Source organism: Arachis ipaensis, chromosome B03 (genome assembly GCF_000816755.2).
Source record: "Arachis ipaensis cultivar K30076 chromosome B03, Araip1.1, whole genome shotgun sequence".
In the NCBI taxonomy this organism is placed as follows: domain Eukaryota; kingdom Viridiplantae; phylum Streptophyta; class Magnoliopsida; order Fabales; family Fabaceae; genus Arachis; species Arachis ipaensis.
This window is the reverse complement of record NC_029787.2, coordinates 5,426,920-5,446,566: the sequence shown is the minus strand read 5'-3', so window position 1 is coordinate 5,446,566 and position 19,647 is coordinate 5,426,920. Positions and strand designations below refer to the sequence as shown.

General features: G+C 32.9%; 6 protein-coding genes, 1 long non-coding RNA gene and 1 other non-coding gene across 13 annotated transcripts in view; 5 read left to right on the top strand and 3 right to left on the bottom strand.

The window, feature by feature from the left end:
- Nucleotides 1-8,650, bottom strand: part of LOC107629035 — a 41,373-nt gene extending 32,723 nt beyond the window's left edge. Inside the window, exons 1-3 of one of the 2 annotated variants that reach the window (XM_016331716.2) lie at nucleotides 8,248-8,650; nucleotides 7,968-8,165; nucleotides 7,627-7,846 (exon numbers count right to left, since the gene is read on the bottom strand). In XM_016331716.2, the coding sequence (XP_016187202.1) occupies nucleotides 7,627-7,846; nucleotides 7,968-8,165; nucleotides 8,248-8,463 (634 nt within the window). In that variant the 5' untranslated portion in view covers nucleotides 8,464-8,650. Of the gene's footprint in view, nucleotides 1-7,626; nucleotides 7,847-7,967; nucleotides 8,169-8,247 lie in introns of both variants that reach the window. The other variant, XM_016331715.2, reaches the window with a different exon arrangement.
- Nucleotides 1,275-1,770, top strand: LOC107629037 (copper transporter 2-like). Its single transcript, XM_016331719.2, has one exon. The coding sequence runs from the start codon at nucleotides 1,321-1,323 to the stop codon at nucleotides 1,762-1,764; it is 444 nt and encodes a 147-aa protein (XP_016187205.1). The 5' UTR covers nucleotides 1,275-1,320; the 3' UTR covers nucleotides 1,765-1,770.
- Nucleotides 5,646-6,296, top strand: LOC107629039 (copper transporter 1). The gene has a single exon (XM_016331721.2). The coding sequence runs from the start codon at nucleotides 5,753-5,755 to the stop codon at nucleotides 6,176-6,178; it is 426 nt and encodes a 141-aa protein (XP_016187207.1). The 5' UTR covers nucleotides 5,646-5,752; the 3' UTR covers nucleotides 6,179-6,296.
- Nucleotides 12,424-13,645, top strand: LOC107629040 (universal stress protein PHOS32). Its single transcript, XM_016331722.2, has 4 exons — nucleotides 12,424-12,831; nucleotides 12,916-13,025; nucleotides 13,107-13,225; nucleotides 13,317-13,645. The coding sequence occupies exons 1-4, from the start codon at nucleotides 12,657-12,659 to the stop codon at nucleotides 13,405-13,407; spliced, it is 495 nt and encodes a 164-aa protein (XP_016187208.1). The 5' UTR covers nucleotides 12,424-12,656; the 3' UTR covers nucleotides 13,408-13,645.
- TRNAD-GUC lies at nucleotides 14,202-14,273 on the top strand. The gene has a single exon. It is a non-coding gene; the product is annotated as a tRNA-Asp (tRNA).
- LOC107634099 lies at nucleotides 14,212-15,239 on the top strand. The gene has a single exon (XM_016337677.2). The coding sequence runs from the start codon at nucleotides 14,470-14,472 to the stop codon at nucleotides 15,100-15,102; it is 633 nt and encodes a 210-aa protein (XP_016193163.1). The 5' UTR covers nucleotides 14,212-14,469; the 3' UTR covers nucleotides 15,103-15,239.
- The window catches only part of LOC107629042 (pentatricopeptide repeat-containing protein At3g46870), a 5,115-nt gene continuing 1,123 nt past the window's right edge, over nucleotides 15,656-19,647 (bottom strand). The window contains exons 2-5 of one of the 5 annotated variants that reach the window (XM_021117871.1): nucleotides 18,838-19,451; nucleotides 16,890-17,294; nucleotides 16,154-16,544; nucleotides 15,656-15,997 (exon numbers count right to left, since the gene is read on the bottom strand). In XM_021117871.1, coding sequence (XP_020973530.1) covers nucleotides 16,155-16,544; nucleotides 16,890-17,276 — 777 coding nt within the window. In that variant the 5' untranslated portion in view covers nucleotides 17,277-17,294; nucleotides 18,838-19,451 and the 3' untranslated portion in view covers nucleotides 15,656-15,997; nucleotide 16,154. Of the gene's footprint in view, nucleotides 15,998-16,153; nucleotides 16,592-16,889; nucleotides 17,295-18,837; nucleotides 19,452-19,647 lie in introns of all 5 variants that reach the window. The other 4 variants (XM_016331726.2, XM_016331725.2, XM_021117869.1 and 1 more) reach the window with 4 other exon arrangements.
- LOC110269903 lies at nucleotides 17,845-18,831 on the bottom strand. Its single transcript, XR_002358745.1, has 2 exons — nucleotides 18,116-18,831; nucleotides 17,845-18,032 (listed from the first exon to the last, which is right to left on the bottom strand). It is a non-coding gene; the product is annotated as an uncharacterized LOC110269903 (long non-coding RNA).

Genomic DNA, 19,647 nt, shown 5'->3' with positions numbered 1-19,647 from the left:
TCCGTTGCCCATTTTTAATAGCTCATAAATATTTTTTAACCAATTTTTTTAATAAATTTATTTTAATTATACTACAAAAAATATTTTATTCTATGCAAAATAATTTTAAAAAAATGGCTTAAAATATGTTAAGAGTACTATAAAAATTTGTAATGTCCTAATAACTTAGGACATTAAAGAAATACTCTACATAATCAATAATAATTTAGAAATTAAAGAAAATATATTTTTATCATATATTTACCTAAATTACTAAAATATTACAAACTTTTATAGTACTCATAACATCTTTTAAGCCATTTTTTTTAAATTATTTTGTATAGAATAAAATATATTTTTAATTGTTTTGTATGAAATAAAATATTTTTTTAATTTCTAAATTTAAATTGACTATGTAGAGTATTTTATTTAAAATTTGAGTACATGCATGTATTTACCTAAGTTATTAGAACATTACAAATTTTTATAGTACTCCTAATATTTTTTATGCTATTTTTTTTAAATTATTTTGCATAGGATAAAATATTTTTTGTAGTATAATTTAAATAAATTTATTAAAAAAATTGGTTAAAAAATATTCATGAGCTATTAAAAATGGACAAAAGAGTATTGTATGGAATTCGAATCGATAGCTCATTAATATTTTAAAGAAGTCTCGTAATTAAATATTTTGTTAGCTTTTTTTTAATGTATGAAATAAAATATATATTTTTTAATTTTTAAATTATTAATTTTTTTAATAAATTATTAATTTTTTAACAGTATAATTCAAATTATATCATGAATAATTCGAATCAATCAAATTCGAATTACTTAGGATTGCGTGCTAAGGAGTAATTCGAATCACTCTGATTCGAATTACTATTAGTGTGTAATTCGAATTAGATGGATTTGAATTACATAGGTGTGTCTATATTAATATAATTCGAATCATAAACGTACTTTGGTGGATTCTTAAATCAGAATCTGGTTTTGCAAATTTGTGTAAATTTTTATTCTCCATAAGTGATTTGCCCACCAAATTATGACTTGCTTTATTATTCATTTTCCATATATGTTCGTTTTGGGGAATAAATAATTTTTTTATTTTACTATAAAGTGTGATATGAAATTTCATCATTGATTGTATTGGACCGCAGCTTAGCCCAATTGAATTGAAATCGTGTCATTTATGGTTGTAACGGTAACGCAGTACAATAGTAACAAACTAACAAATCACCTTCCTTATAGGTCCACACAGTACTGTACTACACCCCACCCCACCCCACCCCACCTTATTAGAACAAAGAAACCCTCCACAGTACCCAACACACCCACAACATGGATCATGACATGGGCATGGCAGCACCACCGCCATCCACCATGGTGATGATGAAGCGCCGCCATTTCATGCACATGACATTCTTCTGGGGGACAAAGTCTGAGGTTCTGTTCGACGAATGGCCTGGGGACAGCCGTGGCATGTACGCGCTCGCTCTGCTCTTTGTTTTCGTCATGTCCTTCCTGGTGGAGTGGCTGTCCCACACCCGGTTTATGAAACCCGGTTCCAACAAGCTCAGTGCCGGTTTGGGTCAGACCGTGTTACACCTCCTTAGAGTTGGTTTGGCATACCTCGTTATGCTTGCTCTCATGTCGTTCAACGCCGGTGTCTTCTTGATGGCTGTGTTGGGTCACGCTCTCGGCTTCTTCTTCTTTGGTAGCAGGGCTTTCGCTAAACCACACAACGATAAGAGATATGATGATCTTCCGCCAATGTCTTGTTGATTATTACTTTTTATTCTCTTAGTTTTTTTTTTTGAGTCTTTTATTTCCCTAGTTGAAATAAGTAAATAACTATAATTAGAGCATTTATTATTAGGGTAGGTCTTTGGTGGCCAAAGTTATAGTGGCTAAAAGTGACTAAGTTTTGACTGACTAATAAACACATGACATGTGGAGAGTTTGGTGGAAGTTGTTAGTTAGAGTGATGAGTCTATACAGGACAAAAAAGTAAATAAATTGACCAAAATAATGTGTATATCATGTGGGCTTTTTTTGAAGAAAAAAATCTGTTAGTGTTTTTTGAGTAGATAATTTTAAAATTGTAATGGTTGGGCCTTAGTGTGAAAATCTATTATAATATTAGATTAATAAAAGATCATAAACTATTAATAATAAGAGTAATCTAAAAAAAATAAGAACTAAATCATGTAATATTTATGTGAGTTCTTACTATTAATATATTTGTGACATGAATTATATGAGAATATAAATTTATAAAATATTAAAATTTTATAATAAAATATTTTTATTTTGAATAAAAATAACTATTAAATAGTATTGTTGATTTTATCATTATTATTATTATTATTATTATTATTATTATTTTTAAGATTTTTTCAAGTAATTTTAATTAATAATTTTTGTAACTAAATACACTATAAATGTTTGGTCCATTATAATTTTATAATATATTATCGATATGTTGTCTCTTTTATGTAATTGTCATATCAAAAATGATATTATAAAAAATAATTTATAAGATTTTTTCTTTATATTTGGATAAAATCAATTCAATAACTATATATTATTCCTAAATTACTTTTATGTAATGAAAAAATCTAAAAAAGAAGTTAAAAAATTTGTCTATACTTACCCTCTATATTAAAAATCCTAGATCCGTCCTTGGTAATCTAATACAAAAATATTTTATACACTATTATGATTAAAATATTTTTTACCATAATTTTACACGAATATCCTAAAAAAACACGAGTGACTCTTTTTGTTTTATATTTTTACGTTTTCTGCTTCTCAATGCCATTTCTTCCTTAATTTTAAAACTTATATCATGGAATTAACAAATAATATGTATAATCATGGATATACAAATTAAAAAATAAAGAATTTTTAGTTAAATAAAAATTAACAAATTAATATCTTAAAAAAACATAAACGTTGATAAAAACTAACAAATTTACTTCACAAATCGTGGTGATTTTGTAGATTTTATATTTGTTTTTTTTAAATTTTATATAAAGACCACGTTTTATATAAATATTAAGAGAAAAAATAAAATTAACAGTGAATTTAGTTTTAAGACAATCTGGTATAATTGATTTTCCACTAGTTTATTTAAGTAAATTATAGAAGGTATGACATTATGAATTCAAAATTTACAGATGCCAGTTTTAATTAGTGGATTCACAAAGTAAAAAAGTAAATCTTATTAATAAAACTATTATGAAGATTTTTAATAAGAACAGTGTTATATGACTAACAAGTATTATCATTTTTTGTAAGCACTTAGTCGCAGAGGCCGAACTAGATGAAATATTAGAGGGGGGCCAAAAATATTTACACAATAAAATAAGACTAAAATAAAAATTTTAAAGGGGCCTAAACTGAAATTTACATATAATTTACATGTAAAAAAATTAAAATTAGGGGGGTCATTGCCCCCTTTCCTCCTACCTGACTCTGTCCCTGCTTAGTCGGTAATAATTTCTACTCATATTTATAGAGATTTTATACACAATATATATACACTTTACACATATGTTTATTAAAGTTTTGCACATACACATGAATCATTACCATTTGTACTCAAAATTTTTAGAGTTTGAACATATAAATTAATAAAATTTATCTGTTAAAAATAATTTAGTATTTATATTCACCAAAATATAAACAAAACTACTAAAAATTACTAATTTTCAAAAATTTCTCTTTTATTAATAATAATAATAATAATAACAAGAACAAAAATAATAATAACCATGATAATAATAACAATACTGTTTAATAGTTATTTTTATTCAAAAAAAATATTTTCTTATAAAATTTTAACACTTTATAAATTTATACTCTCATATAATTTATGCCACAAATACATTAATAGTAAAAGTTCACATAAATATTACATAATTTAATTTTTTTTATTACTTTCATTATTAATAGTTCATGATTTTTATTAATCTAACATTATAATAGATTTTCATATTAAAACCCAACCATTAAAGTTTTGGATAGGAATTATCCACTTAAAAAATACTAACAGATTTTTTTTCTTTCAAAACAAAGGCCCACATAATTTTGGTCAGCCTATTTACTCTTTTGCCCTGCTACTCACTAACAATAAGGCCTATCATTCTAACTAACAACTTTCACCCAATTCTCCACATGTCATGTGTTCATTCGTCAGTCAAAATTTAGCCACTCTTAGTCACTATAACCTTGGCCACCAAAGAATTACCCTTATTATTATTAACTTAAGGAACTATTTTTGGGATTTTAATTGTGTGTTGAGTAGATGGTATTGTCACTTTTTAATTTAGATGTAAGAAGAAAAATGGTGCAGAACGTAGATACGAAGTGTATAGATGCTTTACACAAATGTGGTGTCAGGAATAAAAATTAGACCGTTCGATTTTTGAATACACAAATCAGACCTATTTGTATTTAAAAAATTAAAAAAAAGTGGTTTCCACATCCATGTCTAACACCTACATTTTTCACAATAATACACAGCACATACATACTTCTCATATCCAAAAAAATGAGCCATGGGAATTAAGATCCAGATCCAGATCAAATTTCACGTATACTTGGTTACCCATGGTTATATAGTATAGTCTTTTTTTTTTTTTATGTCAAGACCCAAACCGCCAAGCCGGTCCAGATCTAAAGAGAAGCAAGCTCCAATTCCAACCCGACCCGAATTCAAATTACACGGATTTGTCTATGAAGCGCCGCCGTCGTCCCTTTGTTGCCTTCGCCTATAGTATAGTCTTATAGTTGTAATAATGGATAGAAACTCTTATTGTTACGTAATGTCTACGGTTTGCCCATGGTTATATAGTATAGTCTTTTTTTTTTTTTGGGTCAAGACCCAAACCGCCAAGCCGGTCCAGATCTAAAGAGAAGCAAGCTCCAATTCCAACCCGACCCGAATTCAAATTACACGGATTTGTCTATGAAGCGCCGCCGTCGTCCCTTTGTTGCCTTCGCCTATAGTATAGTCTTATAGTTGTAATAATGGATAGAAACTCTTATTGTTACGTAATGTCTACGGTTTGGAGGCTAGCGAACCCATCGTCCTAAAAAAAATTCCCTAAAATGTCATTCATATCATGATTCACTGTGCATACAGCATACTGCATGCTCAACTCTAATGGGCTCAACCCACCAAGCGGTTCATTCCCCCTAGCCCAAAATCTACCGTTGTTCTACGATTTTCTCTTTAATAAGTCAAGTATTTTGATGGATTGACAATGGTCCATTAATATTTATTTTATCACTAATTTCTTAACATTATCATTTTTCTCCTTTAATATTTTATCAAATTATGACAACGAAGTTTTTTACCTTTGGGTTTCTTGAAAAGACAGATGATAAAGGGTGAGCTTCATGCAATGCAACACAATAATATATATTCCCATGCTTAATAAAAACCAACTGAATTGAAAAAGGTGGTCACAATTAATTACTTAATATTTGGCCCTTATCTATAAAATTATTTGTTGCATGGTTTTAAGCAAAGATGAAACAAGTAATTTGCATTGCGTAACAAAACTAATTTCTTATTACCGCAACACTGAGTAATACTACTACTACTACTACTATATATATACATAATTTGTCACATAACAAAAAAACGTGTAAACTTAGCATACCCCTTCAAATCTCCCATAAAGCAAATCTAAAACCATAAAAGGGTTCATTTAATTAATTCCTTACATGCTTCTTATGAATTACAATATCCAAAATAATCATGGATCATAATAATAAGAATCATGAGGAAATGCATGATGGCAATAAGCAGCAGCATTTCATGCACATGACATTCTTCTGGGGGACAAAGTCCGAGGTTCTGTTCGCCCAATGGCCTGGAGACAGCCAGTATTGGATGTACGCACTCGCTCTGCTCTTTGTCTTCGTCATGTCCTTCCTTGTCGAGTGGCTCTCCCACACACGCTTCACCAAACCCGGTTCCAGAAACATTGTTGCCGGTCTGGTTCAGACCTTGCTGTACCTCCTTAGAGTTGGTTTGGCCTACCTTGTTATGCTGGCGCTCATGTCTTTTAATGGTGGTGTGTTCTTGGTCGCTGTGCTCGCTCACGCTCTTGGCTTCTTCTTGTTCCGTAGCAGGGCTTTTTCTAAACCGCCAAATCATGATCTTCCTCCAATGTCTTGTTAACTAATCAGGGTCTATGCTGCTCTTTTCTTTTCTTTTTTCTTCATGAAATAATTATTACAAGTTCGATCTTCTTCACATTTTCATCTTGGAATTTTCAAAAATAACAAATGATGGAACATTGTATGTCTTTTTAATTGATAAAAAAACAGGTATTAATACACCAAACATGATAAACACATCAAGCTATACATTATTTGATTTGGTCCTTGATCCTAACACATACTTGGTCTCTAACTAATGATTTACCGATTTTCATTACAAAAAGTATTTCAGCAATGATTTGTTTTATTTCATCCTCGTATTTCCTTCTAAAATAAAATATTTACACAGTATACCCTGCTGGATCTCTCTGCATTGCTTTTTTTAAGGACCATATTCTACAAATTGCTTGAACAAAAGCTTCCAAGAGGTGTTTTTAATTGATTAGTATTTTTAGTAAAAAAGAAAAAAAGTGATTAGTATTTATAGGTGGGCCAATTATTTTGTGACATGTCATCATTTAACTAATGGAATGACTAATAATTTACAAAAATGTTATTTATATACTAAAATTAGTCACTAAAATCAGTCACCAATGTATTTGTGTATAAATACGTATTTGAACATATATTTTATATTGGTGGTTGATTTTGGTAGTTGATTTTGGTGTACACATAACATACCTCAACAATTTAACATATTTTATTTTTAAATGACTAATATGACTAATTTATTTTTTGAGGACCAATTCAAAGAATAAATAATTTTTTGGAGATAAATTTGATTATTAATCTAAATTATAGTTCATAAAAAAAAAAAGAAAGAAACAAATAAAATGATTAGTAGATAAAGAAATGCCATTATAGAATCAATCATATAACATAATTAGTCATCAATTGGATACTTGCCTATAGAAATTTATGTTTGATATTTTATAAAAGAGTTTTATTATATTATAATAGAGAAATTTGATTATTTGTCTAAGTTTGATTATCCTGTTAACTAAAGAATGTGTAACCCAATATACACAAATATTAATTTATTTGATGATTTATTTTTAGTATGTATATATATATATAATATCCTTTATAGAAAATAATAGGATTAGAGAAGATTATGTAGCTTAAAATTTAAACCATTGTCCAGAATATTAGAATATTATTGGATCAACTACTTCCACGACCGGCTAACAAACTAGCAAGTATCAACATTAGGAAAATATCCCAAACCAAAAACAAAAACAGGAAAATATGGGAAATACAAATACTTAAATGCCTTTAGAATAAAAAACAAAAGTTGTGCTCTAATTTATTCAATCTCCCTTTGGTGTCAATTTGGGTTAAGTGTAAGTTACGAGATGACACAAGCCCATGATATTATTGTGAAAAAATAAAAACTAAAATGTGATAGATGCTAAAAAAAGGGTATAGTAGTACTAAAAAATCTGAGAGTTAGTTAGATGAATATACCAGGTGTGGTCCGTGATGAATGAGTAGTTGCGGGACGTGGCAAGAAAACACCGGTCCCTGAAGAACCACCTCCTCTTGAACCGGAAACAGACCCAAACGTTGATACCTCCGGAGCTGCCCCTGTTTGACGCGTTCTAACTCCGTTACCAATTTCAACTCCGATAACCCCTACCTTCTTCTCTTTTTGCATCATTTTCTTCTTTTCTTCACCAAATCCCAACTGCACCAACCCAACCATTCATATAACTTAATAAATAAATATGTTACCTATATATTTTTCATTAGTAATAGATGTATGTACATGCATCATTTTTTATTGCAATGGAATACAATATAATTACCTGAATAGCTCGAATTTGTTCCTGGATTAATCCAGCATGATGAGTGGGATGGTGGTAGAGTTTGATGGTGTTGTCGGGAATTGAGAGAACGTCGTAGGTTGTTGTTTCGAAGGAAGAAGAATCATGGCTGATCCCACCAGAGGAGGCTGTAGGGCTCTCCAAAGAAGATGATGAACCCATTAAGTCCCACATCTGCTGCTGCTGCAACATAATAATAATATTCAGCATTCATGAAAAGGAAGAAATTAACAAGAGCTAGTAGTAGAGAGTAGAAGAATACCGAATCGAGAATCCAAGAGTCAATGGGGTGTGCCATGTTAGGCAGAGGAATTGGGACTCGTTTGGGTATTTGTAGAGATGAATGGAAGTAGTGATGATCACGTGATGAGAGAGTAAGAGGTTGTTCATTGCCCTTCCCCTGCTTTTCAGGAAGGAACCGGTAAGGTAGCAGTGATGATGATGATGATGCTGATGATGTGTGTAGGTCAACGCCCATCTTTAACTAAAGTAGTTATCATCAATTTCCAATCAGGATTATCATTATACCCTTTTGCTAATGCTTAGTAGCAAGGGTTTTATGGAAAACAGAGTGAGTGTGTGTGTTTTAAGGAAGCAAGTGACTCCGTTTTATGGGGCATCAAATATTACTACCGAGACTTAGCTTAGAGATTTGCTTTCTTGGTAATGCTATATATATCTCACACATTATCCCACAAACTAGACAAAGGGACACCAACGTTAATGCCCAACAATTTGTTTCTTTTTTTTTATTATTTGTTTTATAATTGCCTCTCAATAACAAATATAATAACATAAGCGAAAAAAATAATTTATGCCTAGGTGATTAATTAAATTAAACGGAATCTAACTAACATCAAATATATAAAATTTGAGGTCCATAGCCATACAATTATACGTAGAGAAAAGGCTAGATGACTATACAAAATTATTATTTTTAGTTATCAGTTATTAATATTTAAAGAGTGAATATTCCACCCGATTTTTGACAATTACCTCGAAAGGACTACGAGGCTCTAAAAAAAAAATATCCAATTTGGTCTCTGATTTTTTTTTTGGGACTGATTAGCCCTTGTACAAAAAAAAACAATATTGATTGGCGCAGGGGCTAATTAATCCATAAAAATAAAGTTCAGGAGCCGAGTTGGTTTTTTTTTATTAAGGGTCTCGTTGTTTTTTCGAGATAATTATTGCGGACTTAGGAACCATTTAGGATTTTTTTTCATTAAAAGTAGATTAAGTAATAACAAAAAATAATAAATTCTTATATTTTTGATATTTTTATTGTCGCACATTCAAATTCAAATAAGAGATCTATAATGGCGAAAGGGTTGGTCCATGAGGGAGTGTTATGAAGGGTTTTGATGGAGTTCAAGGGTCAGCTTTGTTAGTTGGACCGTACATTTAACCAGCTGTGCATCTCACCTGCCATTTGTTGGATGAAGTTGTAACCACACCATGCGAGAATCCCTCTAACACACAATATCCATATAATATTAATGAATCACATATATGAAATATGAATCCATGCCAAAGGCCATGTAGGTTATTAAATATTTATTTAACTTATTTCTCCTTGCTTGCAAAGATCTTATTATAAGGTAGTTCTTAGGATTTTAAAATTTTACTTAAGTTTTAATGCAATGATTTCCTCTTGCATAATTCAGATGCATGTTTTTGCCACGAATTATGGTTGGTTTAGTTTGGAAGCAAAACACAATAGATGTGCAATAGAGACTGAATCATGCATGTAATGCTGGAAAAGCATGAAATCTAACCGTTCACATTTCATGAAAAGAACTTGTTTGAATGGCGAAATCACGAGTCCACACGCAATCGCGTGGGTCACACTCACTGCACTAGTGAGACATATTCATATGATCTTGTTTGAACACAATTACATTTTGCATTTTGTCGGGTCCTACCATTAGCGTTTACAACCTGAGCCTTATTAAAGCTTATGATTAGATTAGGTTAGATTTATCTACCCTTTGCCACAAATGTATCGAATAAAACAAGACCGTACCACGCGAAGTTATGTGACTGTAATATCAAATATGTTAAGGATACACTAAAATCAATTACTAAAATTATTTATTAGTATAAAATATATATTTAAATATAAATATATATAAAAAATAAATTAAATTATATAGGGTAAAACACTAAAATAAGTCAAGAGGAAGAAATTTTTACGCAAATTCGTCAAACTAAAATCTAGTTCATAAATCAATCAATGCATGTTTATATGTAGTTTGAATTAACTAGATTCGAACTTGATCTACACATAATTCGAATTATGTTGCTTCGAATTATACACAAAACTCACACACACTAATTCGAATCAACCTGATTCGAATTACACACATACAATAATTCAAATCAGGTTGATTCGAATTACACCCTGATTTATTAAAAAAATTAATAATTTATTAAAAAAATTATTAAAAAAATAATAATTTAAAACTAAAAAATATATTTATTTTATGCATTAAAAAAAGCTAACAAAATATTTAATTACGAGACTTCTTTAAAATATTAATGAGCTATCAATTCGAATTCCATACAATACTCTTTTGTCCATTTTTAATAGCTCATGAATATTTTTTAATAAATTTTTTTAAATTATATGGTGAGATATTACATGATTCGAATTACGCATGGGAAGTTCAATCACTCTGATTCGAATTATATGGTGAGCAATTCGAATTCTATATAATACTCTCCTGCCTCATTCTTGATAGCTCATGAATATTTTTTAATAAATTTATTTTAATCATACCACAAAAAATATTTTATTCTATGCAAAATAATTTAAAAAATGGCTTAAAAGATGTTAGGAATACTATAAAAATTTGTAATGACTTAGGACATTAAAGAAATACTCTACATAGTTGATAATAATTTAGAAATTAAAGAAAATATATTTTTATCATGTATTTACCTAAATCACTATAATATTACAAACTTTTATAGTACTCATAACATTTTTTAAGCCATTTTTTAAATTATTTTGTATAGAATAAAATATATTTTTAATTGTTTTGGATAGAATAAAATATATTTTTAATTGTTTTGTATAGACTATTTTATTTAAAATTTGTGTACATGCATGTATTTACCTAAGTCATTAGAACATTACAAATTTTTATAGTACTCCTAACATTTTTTAATCAATTTTTTAAATTATTTTGCATAGAATCACTACAACACACGCGGTGGTTCCCTGCGCCGAATTTCCTGCGGTTTCACAAGACGCAGCAACTAAGGGTGGATTGCTGCGATTCATCTCCAAATTAGCCTTCCGACGCCAATTCCTTCTGCTTTTGCATCGAACCCACCAAGCCCGCCGCTAACCCCAAACTCTCTACCGATTTTCTAACCCAACCGCGCCTCATAATACCCAAAATCAAGTATCTTAGAAACCCGCCAAAGGAGAAAGCAGAGCGCGCGAAACTCTTCCCTAATCTACCGTGGCCCAATCTATGACCGTGGACCGTGGTGCATGTCCATCCAGCCCTCTACCTCCTGCCGTCGACCCTGTCCGGAATCAGATTAATAAATTATTAATTTTTTTAATAAATGAGGGTGTAATTCGAATCAACGTGATTCGAATTATTGTATGTGTTAGTGTGTGTGAGTTTTGTGTATAATTCAAAGCAACATTATTCGAATTATGTGTAGATAAAGTTTGAATTTAGTTAATTCGAATTACATATAAACATGCATTGGTTGATTCATAAAATAATTTTTAGGGATTTGTGTAATTTTTTATTTCTCTTGACTTAATATAATAATTTGTACTTATATATATTTATACATAAATATATTGATAATTAATTTTAATGACTAATTTTAGTATATAAATAATATTTTTGACTAAGCTTATATTTATCCTGGTTTCTCTTCCGTGAACACATAACAAAATTTAATGAATGTGAAAATAGCACTTAGATTTCGCTTTTGCAGTGATTGAATCAAAATTTCTTGTGTGCCTCTGAGAATGAATGAATGCTTTTATTTTGTTATTTATTTTATTAATACTTTTAAGAATAATAATAAAAAACAAATAATTAATTGAAATAAAATATTGACTTATTTTCCTAGTAACTAAGTTTCTTGTGATTGAATAGTGTGATAAAACAAAACAAAACCGCTGAAGAAAATGCCAACAGATAGAGAGCAGGTAGTTGTTCAGTTTTGACGCGTATATCTTAATCACCATTATCAGATCATTGATTCATGAGTTCCCGCTGCTGCTATAAACTTCCACAACTGGTTTAGAGTTAAATATGATTACCAACAATTGTATCATAAACCAATTTTGTATATTTATATTTTTCCATCACATTAACTCATGCAGAGAAATAGAGATATTATTGAATTATTTAACACCACAAAACAAATTCAAACTAGGGATAATTTTGACTAACGTTGTCACTTGCCAATTAAAATTCACAAATGTAAATTTCCCAACAAATTTGTCGGTCAGAAAAAGCTTGACATTGAAAAGGAAAAAAGAAAAGGTAGGTACCAAAATTTATAATATGAGGACACGTATGCATGTTAAAGTTAAAATATCTAAAACAACAAAGATTACGCACTTAGCATAGTTGATTTTGAGGAACAAGAAGAGCATACACAAATTGAGATTGAAGCAGAAAGATAGATATGTCGAGTGGTAGATCAATTGGGGTGGCCTTGGACTTCTCTCATGGAAGCAAACTTGCTCTGAAATGGGCTATTGAGAATCTCATCCGAAACGAAGACACCCTTTATGTGATCCACATCAAGCCCCCTCAATCTAGTGAATCTAGGAATCTTCTGTGGTCTACAACTGGTTCTCGTAAGTTCCTTGATACTTGATAATACATCTCATGTTTTATTTGGAATGGATTCTGATTATGGTGTCTGAATTTGGGGCTTGAAGCTCTGATCCCTTTGGTGGAGTTTCGTGAGCAGGAGGTCATGAACAACTATGAGGTCCAAACTGATCCTGAGGTCTTGGACATGCTTGACACTGCTACTAGGCAGAAACAGGTTCTTTAATCTCTCGGATTAGCTAGGTTTTTGTTCTATAGTTTGATTTGGTTGTTCAAGGTTAGTGTTATTACTTTGTAGGTGACGGTGGTAGCAAAGATATACTGGGGTGATCCAAGAGATAAAGTTTGTGAAGCTGTTGAGGACTTGAAGCTTGACTCTTTGGTAATGGGTAGCAGAGGCTTGGGTGCCATTCAGAGGTACTAACTTTACTATTTATTGAAAACCTTCATGCTTAACACTGTTTTGTTTTCAATAAGAACAAGTTAATGATAAACATGTTGATTGCAGGGTATTGCTGGGGAGTGTTACAAATTATGTAACTACAAATGCAACTTGTCCTGTAACAATTGTCAAAGACTCTGCCCCTTCTACCGCTTGATCATGCTGTTGTCCTCTGCTGATAGTGGTTTTAGTTTCTGTAAATAAATAAGCTTTGTGCTGAACTGCACATACATGATTCAGTGTGTCTTGTTGGAACCAGAATTTTGTTGCTAGAATGATGTGCAATGTCTTTAGTTTATTATTATAAAGTGACTACTATTCACATGAATTTGTTTAGCATCTAAAGTTCTCAATTATCTCCTTATTAAAGTTATTATAACTTTTTGGTTTTAGGACATTCTCTTGTCTTGTTTATACATCAATGCTTGTCAATGAATCCATCCAAAAAGAGAACTGAATTTTTCTCTTCCTCAAGCAACCCTACATATTACTACTTACTACTTACTACACTCTCTTTCAATAGGCTTCATATTAACCCCGTGTATCCAATGCTTTTTCAATTGTCTCAGCTCATAAGCTATTCCTTTTACTTAACTCCATTGTCTTGTCTTTTTCATGAGCTACTAACAAACTGAATTCTGATAATGCGAACCTTTAGCACTCACTATCCACGCTGACCCTGGGTTCATCATATATACAATACAGTAACTTTTTTGTTGATAACATTTTTCCATTCCTTTGACTCATAGTCATAGATAATTCAATGTTACAAGCTTGTGACGATGATGGCTTTCTTTACACATTTCATATGGAATTACGTTTAGGGATGCTTATGACAAAAGTGGGATTACCAACTTTATATTGCAGAAGATCAGTAAGAACATCACATCACAGAGAATAGCATGCGAATTTATCATAGTTGTATAATCTTAACGGCCCTGCAAACAACAAGTCGTTGTAGTATAGTGGTGAGTATTCCCGCCTGTCACCCGGGTGACCCGGGTTCGATCCCCGGCAACGGCGAATTGATATTTACTTTTTGCTGCTTACCGATTTGGCTAATGAAACAAGCCAACATGGGTTCTAAACTTAAGCTTCCACGCCACCCTCCTTTACATACACACACAATGGTTGCTTGCAAGTAACGAAAGATCCCACAAACATTAATTACATTACCTACTTACATGGTGCATTTTACAAAAGCATCAAGCTTAGTATCATGTTTTTTAGTTCTTCTCTTTGTTCCTCCAACGCAGCGGCGCAGGAAATGTCAGCTTCCACGACCAGCATTCACATTATGGCCTTAGATGGCATCGTGAACGTGAATTCCCTCTTCACCTTAGCGCTTTTCGTTGGCCTCACAATCACCAGCCCTGACACTGCCTTTGTTGGTGGTAGTGGCGGCATAGACACCGCCTGCGCTGCCGGGACCTCGGTGGCAGAAGGCCTCATATCAAGCCACGTGCACTCCTTCAGCTGCTTCCTCTTCTCCAGCCTCATAGCGCTGGCCCTCAAAAACATCATCAACATAAGAAAAACCGTTGAAGATGGGGATAACATTGATGCTTTTGGTGGTGGTAGTAATAGCAAGGTGGTGCACTTTGCAGCTAGCTTCATCGGGGAGGTTAACGCGGTGTCATTGAGGGTGGGGACACTTGTTTCGGCTTTTGGGTCGGTATTTGGGTGCGGGTTCTTGGTGATGGCTCTGGTGGATTTGGTGCAGATCAAGTTGGGGACTTTTGGTTGTGGAAGTAGCCGTTACAGTATTGCTGCTGTGGCACCTTTGCTTGTTCTTGTTCCCACTGCGCTTCTCATCTATGTTTCTCTCGTGCTCTATGCCTTCACTCGTTAGTTAAGCTTATTATTTATTGAAGGAACATTGTTTTGAATTTTGAATAATAATGTTTAATGAGTCAAACAAAGGCTGAAAGAAGAGACCTGCTAATGGTATAGCACTCAAATTTAATAAACTATGGTTTTTTTTTTTTTGAATATTATAATGTGCAATTACTTACTCCTATGGTGTTTCAACATGTGAAATTTATGCAAATCTTGCTGACCACTGAGTCTCCTAGAGAGGTTATTCCTCTGTTCTCATCTCCACCTTTCCCAGAAGTCACATTCACAGATTCACCACTTCTAACAAATTCATCTTTCCTTATCCAATTAGCAACTTATGTTTTCCACCTCTCCGAACCAGCACCTGCTTATCACCCTTAACATGTTTTAAGTTGAGACCAGTTTGGAATATAGATTGGAGACATGGCAGTGCCAGTCAACAAGATTTTTCATCAAACTCCATTATTCCTGCCTTCAAGATGTTCTCTAAAAGCTAAATTATCAATTGATAGTATAAAGGTAGTGAAAAAAAATAAAATAAAAGAAGAGGGAGATGGATTGTTGGACATATTGAAACAGGAAAAATTACCCATTGCTTAAAAGTTTAATATCCATCATGCTGCTCAGCAAATACTAAAAATTTATTTTTCTTTGATAACAAATTGCACATTGCTGATATGGAGTTATGGACGATGAAACTGAAAAAGAGCATCAACATCTTTCAAACCGATCTAAGTTCAATCCACCTCAACACTATATACAAAGACTAATCAGTAAATGTAAACCCTCAACCTACAAAATGAAGCTCAAACAAGAAGCACCATCCATAACAGCCTTGGCCCTCAACTCCTACCCTGGTTGTTCCACAACTCAGCTCCTTCCAGAATGCTTCATAAGGCCTGGAGCTCCTATCAAAAAGGAAAGGGGTTAATAGGATACTAAATCAAGTTCATTAACGTTAGACTTTGAACATAAATGTGATCACGGGTACCAAGGGGAAAAAAGTTTATGTGAATGCAAGCTTATGAACATAAGACAAGAGTGATAAGAAAGCAAGCAACTACCTCAGCGTACACCAAATATCTCTTGTGGTGGATCATATATACTTGAATCAGGAAAAATTTCCTCAAAATCTTGTTTCACTTTGTTTCTCAGAAGTGGATGAGGCAAGAGCCCTTTCAACAGAATCCTGAATGGTAGCTCCTCTGGTGGATCTGGAGAATTTTTCATGTCCTCATACACATTCATCGCATCTGCAGGAGATCCATACTTCAAGAAGCCTCTTATAACCTCAGTATAGGTCTGAGAATCAGGGTAGAGATTCTCCTTTTTCATGCTTTCCCACATTTCCATTACTTCGTCCATCTTTTTAGCCCTTGCCAGTGCAATAATCAAGTCCTTATACAAGTATTTATCCGGAATGTACCAATCTTGCTTTTGCGTCACCTTAAAAACCTGAAAATTCGCTAACATACTTGTAAGACCAACAGAGCAAACACCACCTACAAGTATCAATATAGAAATAAATTTCAGCAAAAAGGGCATGCCCCCAAATCCAATAACTATATCAATACTCTCTTGATATTAACTTTGATTTACTATTCAGCTTAAAATGTCATTAGAAGCACTATTAGTGAGAGTTGATTAAACTAAATAGTATCCTTCAACCAAACCTTAGAACAAAGCATGTTAGTACTTAGTAGCAATATCTCTAACAGACATTCTAACAAACAGGTTACGGGCAACCAACAAAACAATGAAAGAGTGAATAGAAGAGAAGATAGAGAATGAGAAAGAAACCGTGAGGGCGAGAGAAACTTCTTCCTGGCGCTCAAGCTCAGTGAGAACAGCGATCAAGTCGAGCTTCAAGAGCCTCAAGACATGGTTTTTGATGAACTTGTGAAGTTTGTCGTGGTCATCCTTGAAGCGCTTCAAACCTTGAATGACAAAGAGCGCCTCTTTGCCAATGAGCTTCTTTCCTCTCCAAAGTGGGCCTCTGGGCCTTCCGTCGTGGTAGTGCCGGAAACACGACGCCGTTTTGGCAGAGTCAAAGACTCTCAGTAATGGTGGCAACAACAATGAAGAAGAGTGGTGGGTGATGGTGTTGGGAGTTGTGGTGAAGTGTCGAAGGAATACTGAAGCCAAACGAGCCCGTCTCAACATTGTGAAGCAACGACGAGACGCCATGATCAGTATAACGCTTCACTTCATAGTCATGAATTATAGTTATTACTTATTAGAACCAGTAATCTAACTGGATTACTCGTCCAACCGCGTAAATGATTGGTTGAACTAATTAATCCGGTCATAATAAAATATAAAATTATAAAAAATATATTTAAAATTCAAAACAAAATTTAAAAGTATGAATCAAGGTTCTGAAAACCGAATCGGTCATCGAACCGTTTTAACTACTGGTTCACTGGTTTATTGGTCCAATCGGTTCAACCGAGGACCGGTTTGACCGTGATTGAACCAAAAAAACCGTTTTATAATAAAATAATAAATAAAATATAAATAAATACATTAAAACATAATTACAGTCTAATATAAACTTTAAAATATTATCCAAATTAAAAATACTACATAAATCAGAATGTTATGATCTCATTCAAATACAAACTCAAAAGTCAAATAACAAAAACAACCAACCAAACATAAAATGCCAACATCCAACTGATCCAAGTTTGTCATTCAATCTTATTAGTCATTTGGGATTTTCATGAGATCAGCTTGACTTATTCCATTGGATAACTTTTAGTAAGGTATAAATCCAAGTCAATATATGGAAATGCAAACCAAAAACTGAATGTTTGCAAAACATTTCATTGATCAAATGCTGAAATGCGGTGAGATCAAATAACAACCAGCAAGCATCGCAAAGCAAAACAATCATATTCATCTTGGAACGACACAACACAACCCTACCCTAATCAATTAATGCTTCAAAAATTAATCATGCTTCAAGCCATCATCAACAAGGTTTAGAACCAACAATTAATCAATGTTTCAACAATTATTATTACAAAAAACAAAATTCATACCTAGGGTTGAAGAATCACAAGTACAAAATCCGAATAGAAAATCCAGCAACCCAATACCAAAAAATAAAGACAATCTCAATCTCAGGAATCACAATAACACCATTAATTTAGCAAATTAACAAATTAACAATTTGATAAGAACAAAGCAACCCAATAATCTCAATTTCAAGAATCACAACAATTTAACAAACTAACAAGTACAAAATCCAATTTAGCAAAATTATTCACAATTATTCAACAAACAACAAAATTCAGTAGTTCATACTTCACAGCTTAACTAACAATAATTATTCACAATTATTCAACGAAGTTCGCAGTTCAGTTCAGTAACTTCAGTTGAATCAGTTCACATTTCACAGTTCGGAGAGCAATAAAAAATCAGTAAATCACATAGTTAACAAAAAAAATTACCTAGAACTAGAAGCTAGAAGAATCAAACAATTACTCAATCATAGTTAATAAATCAAATTATTCACAGAGCCACACTTCAGTAAATCAGTTCATACTTCAGTGACTTCACAGTTCACAGAGCTTCGCAGAATCAAACAATGGTTCAATCATAGTTAATAAAAAAATTATTCACAGAGCTTCACACTTCAGTAAATCAGTAAATCAGTTCACACTTCAGTGACTTCACAGTTCACAGAGCTTCGCAGAATCAAACAATGGTTCAATAATCAATCATAGTTAATAAAAAAATTTACCTAGAAGCTAGAAGAAGCCTTCAACAGAGCATGCAAGAGGGAGACAGAGACACCGAGTGACCAAGACAAGGAGCAGTGGTGGAGCACCTTCGAACGGGCTTCGAACGGGACAGTGGTTGCGGAGAACAGATCCAGTGCCGGCGGCGTGGCTGCGCAACGGAGGAAGGTTGCGATGGCTGCGCGATGGAAGGGAAGGTTGATATCGATGGCTGCTGCGCAGTGGGGGGAAACTGAGCGAGCAGACGGTGGCTGTTCGACGGAACGACGGCGGCGGCACGAGGCAGTGGCTGGACGGAGGTGAGGGACGGCCAGGAGCTCGATGAGAATGAGAGGAGCCCTGCCCTGGACCGAGTGTGAGAGAGGCAGAGGCGTTCACGTTCTGGAATCTGGCACGGGAAGATGGACTGATGGAGTTAGGGCTAGCTGGCTAAGTGCAACAGCTGAAACGGCGACGTTTCATTCCCCATTCAAAAAACCGACCGGATCATGGTTCGGTTCGACCGACCGGTTCAATTCTAGTTTTTGAAATTCAATTTTGGCATTTGTCCGAGTCTTTCTTCAGCGGTTCATGGTTCGACCGATTCGACCGGCCGGTTCGAACCGAATTTCAGATCCTTGGTATGAATTCACAAACATATTAATATCAACGGAATATCAATTCTTACACATAATTAATATCTCAAAATTTAAAAGTATGAATAAAAAATATATTAATTATTAGTATAAAATATTTTTTTAATTTAAATAGAAAGAACAAAACATAATACAATAATTAAATCAAATCCAAAAAATAATCTCAAAATTAATATC

What these genes read in the sequence shown, in the direction of transcription:
- LOC107629037 (XM_016331719.2), top strand. Translation starts at nt 1,321, where the DNA reads ATGGATCATGACATGGGCATGGCAGCACCACCGCCATCCACCATGGTG.
- LOC107629039 (XM_016331721.2), top strand. Translation starts at nt 5,753, where the DNA reads ATGGATCATAATAATAAGAATCATGAGGAAATGCATGATGGCAATAAG.
- LOC107629040 (XM_016331722.2), top strand. Translation starts at nt 12,657, where the DNA reads ATGTCGAGTGGTAGATCAATTGGGGTGGCCTTGGACTTCTCTCATGGA. An exon ending in GTGGTCTACAACTGGTTCTC is followed by an intron (nt 12,832 to 12,915) that starts GTAAGTTCCTTG and finishes TGGGGCTTGAAG; the next exon opens with CTCTGATCCCTTTGGTGGAG. An exon ending in CTGCTACTAGGCAGAAACAG is followed by an intron (nt 13,026 to 13,106) that starts GTTCTTTAATCT and finishes ATTACTTTGTAG; the next exon opens with GTGACGGTGGTAGCAAAGAT.
- LOC107634099 (XM_016337677.2), top strand. Translation starts at nt 14,470, where the DNA reads ATGTTTTTTAGTTCTTCTCTTTGTTCCTCCAACGCAGCGGCGCAGGAA.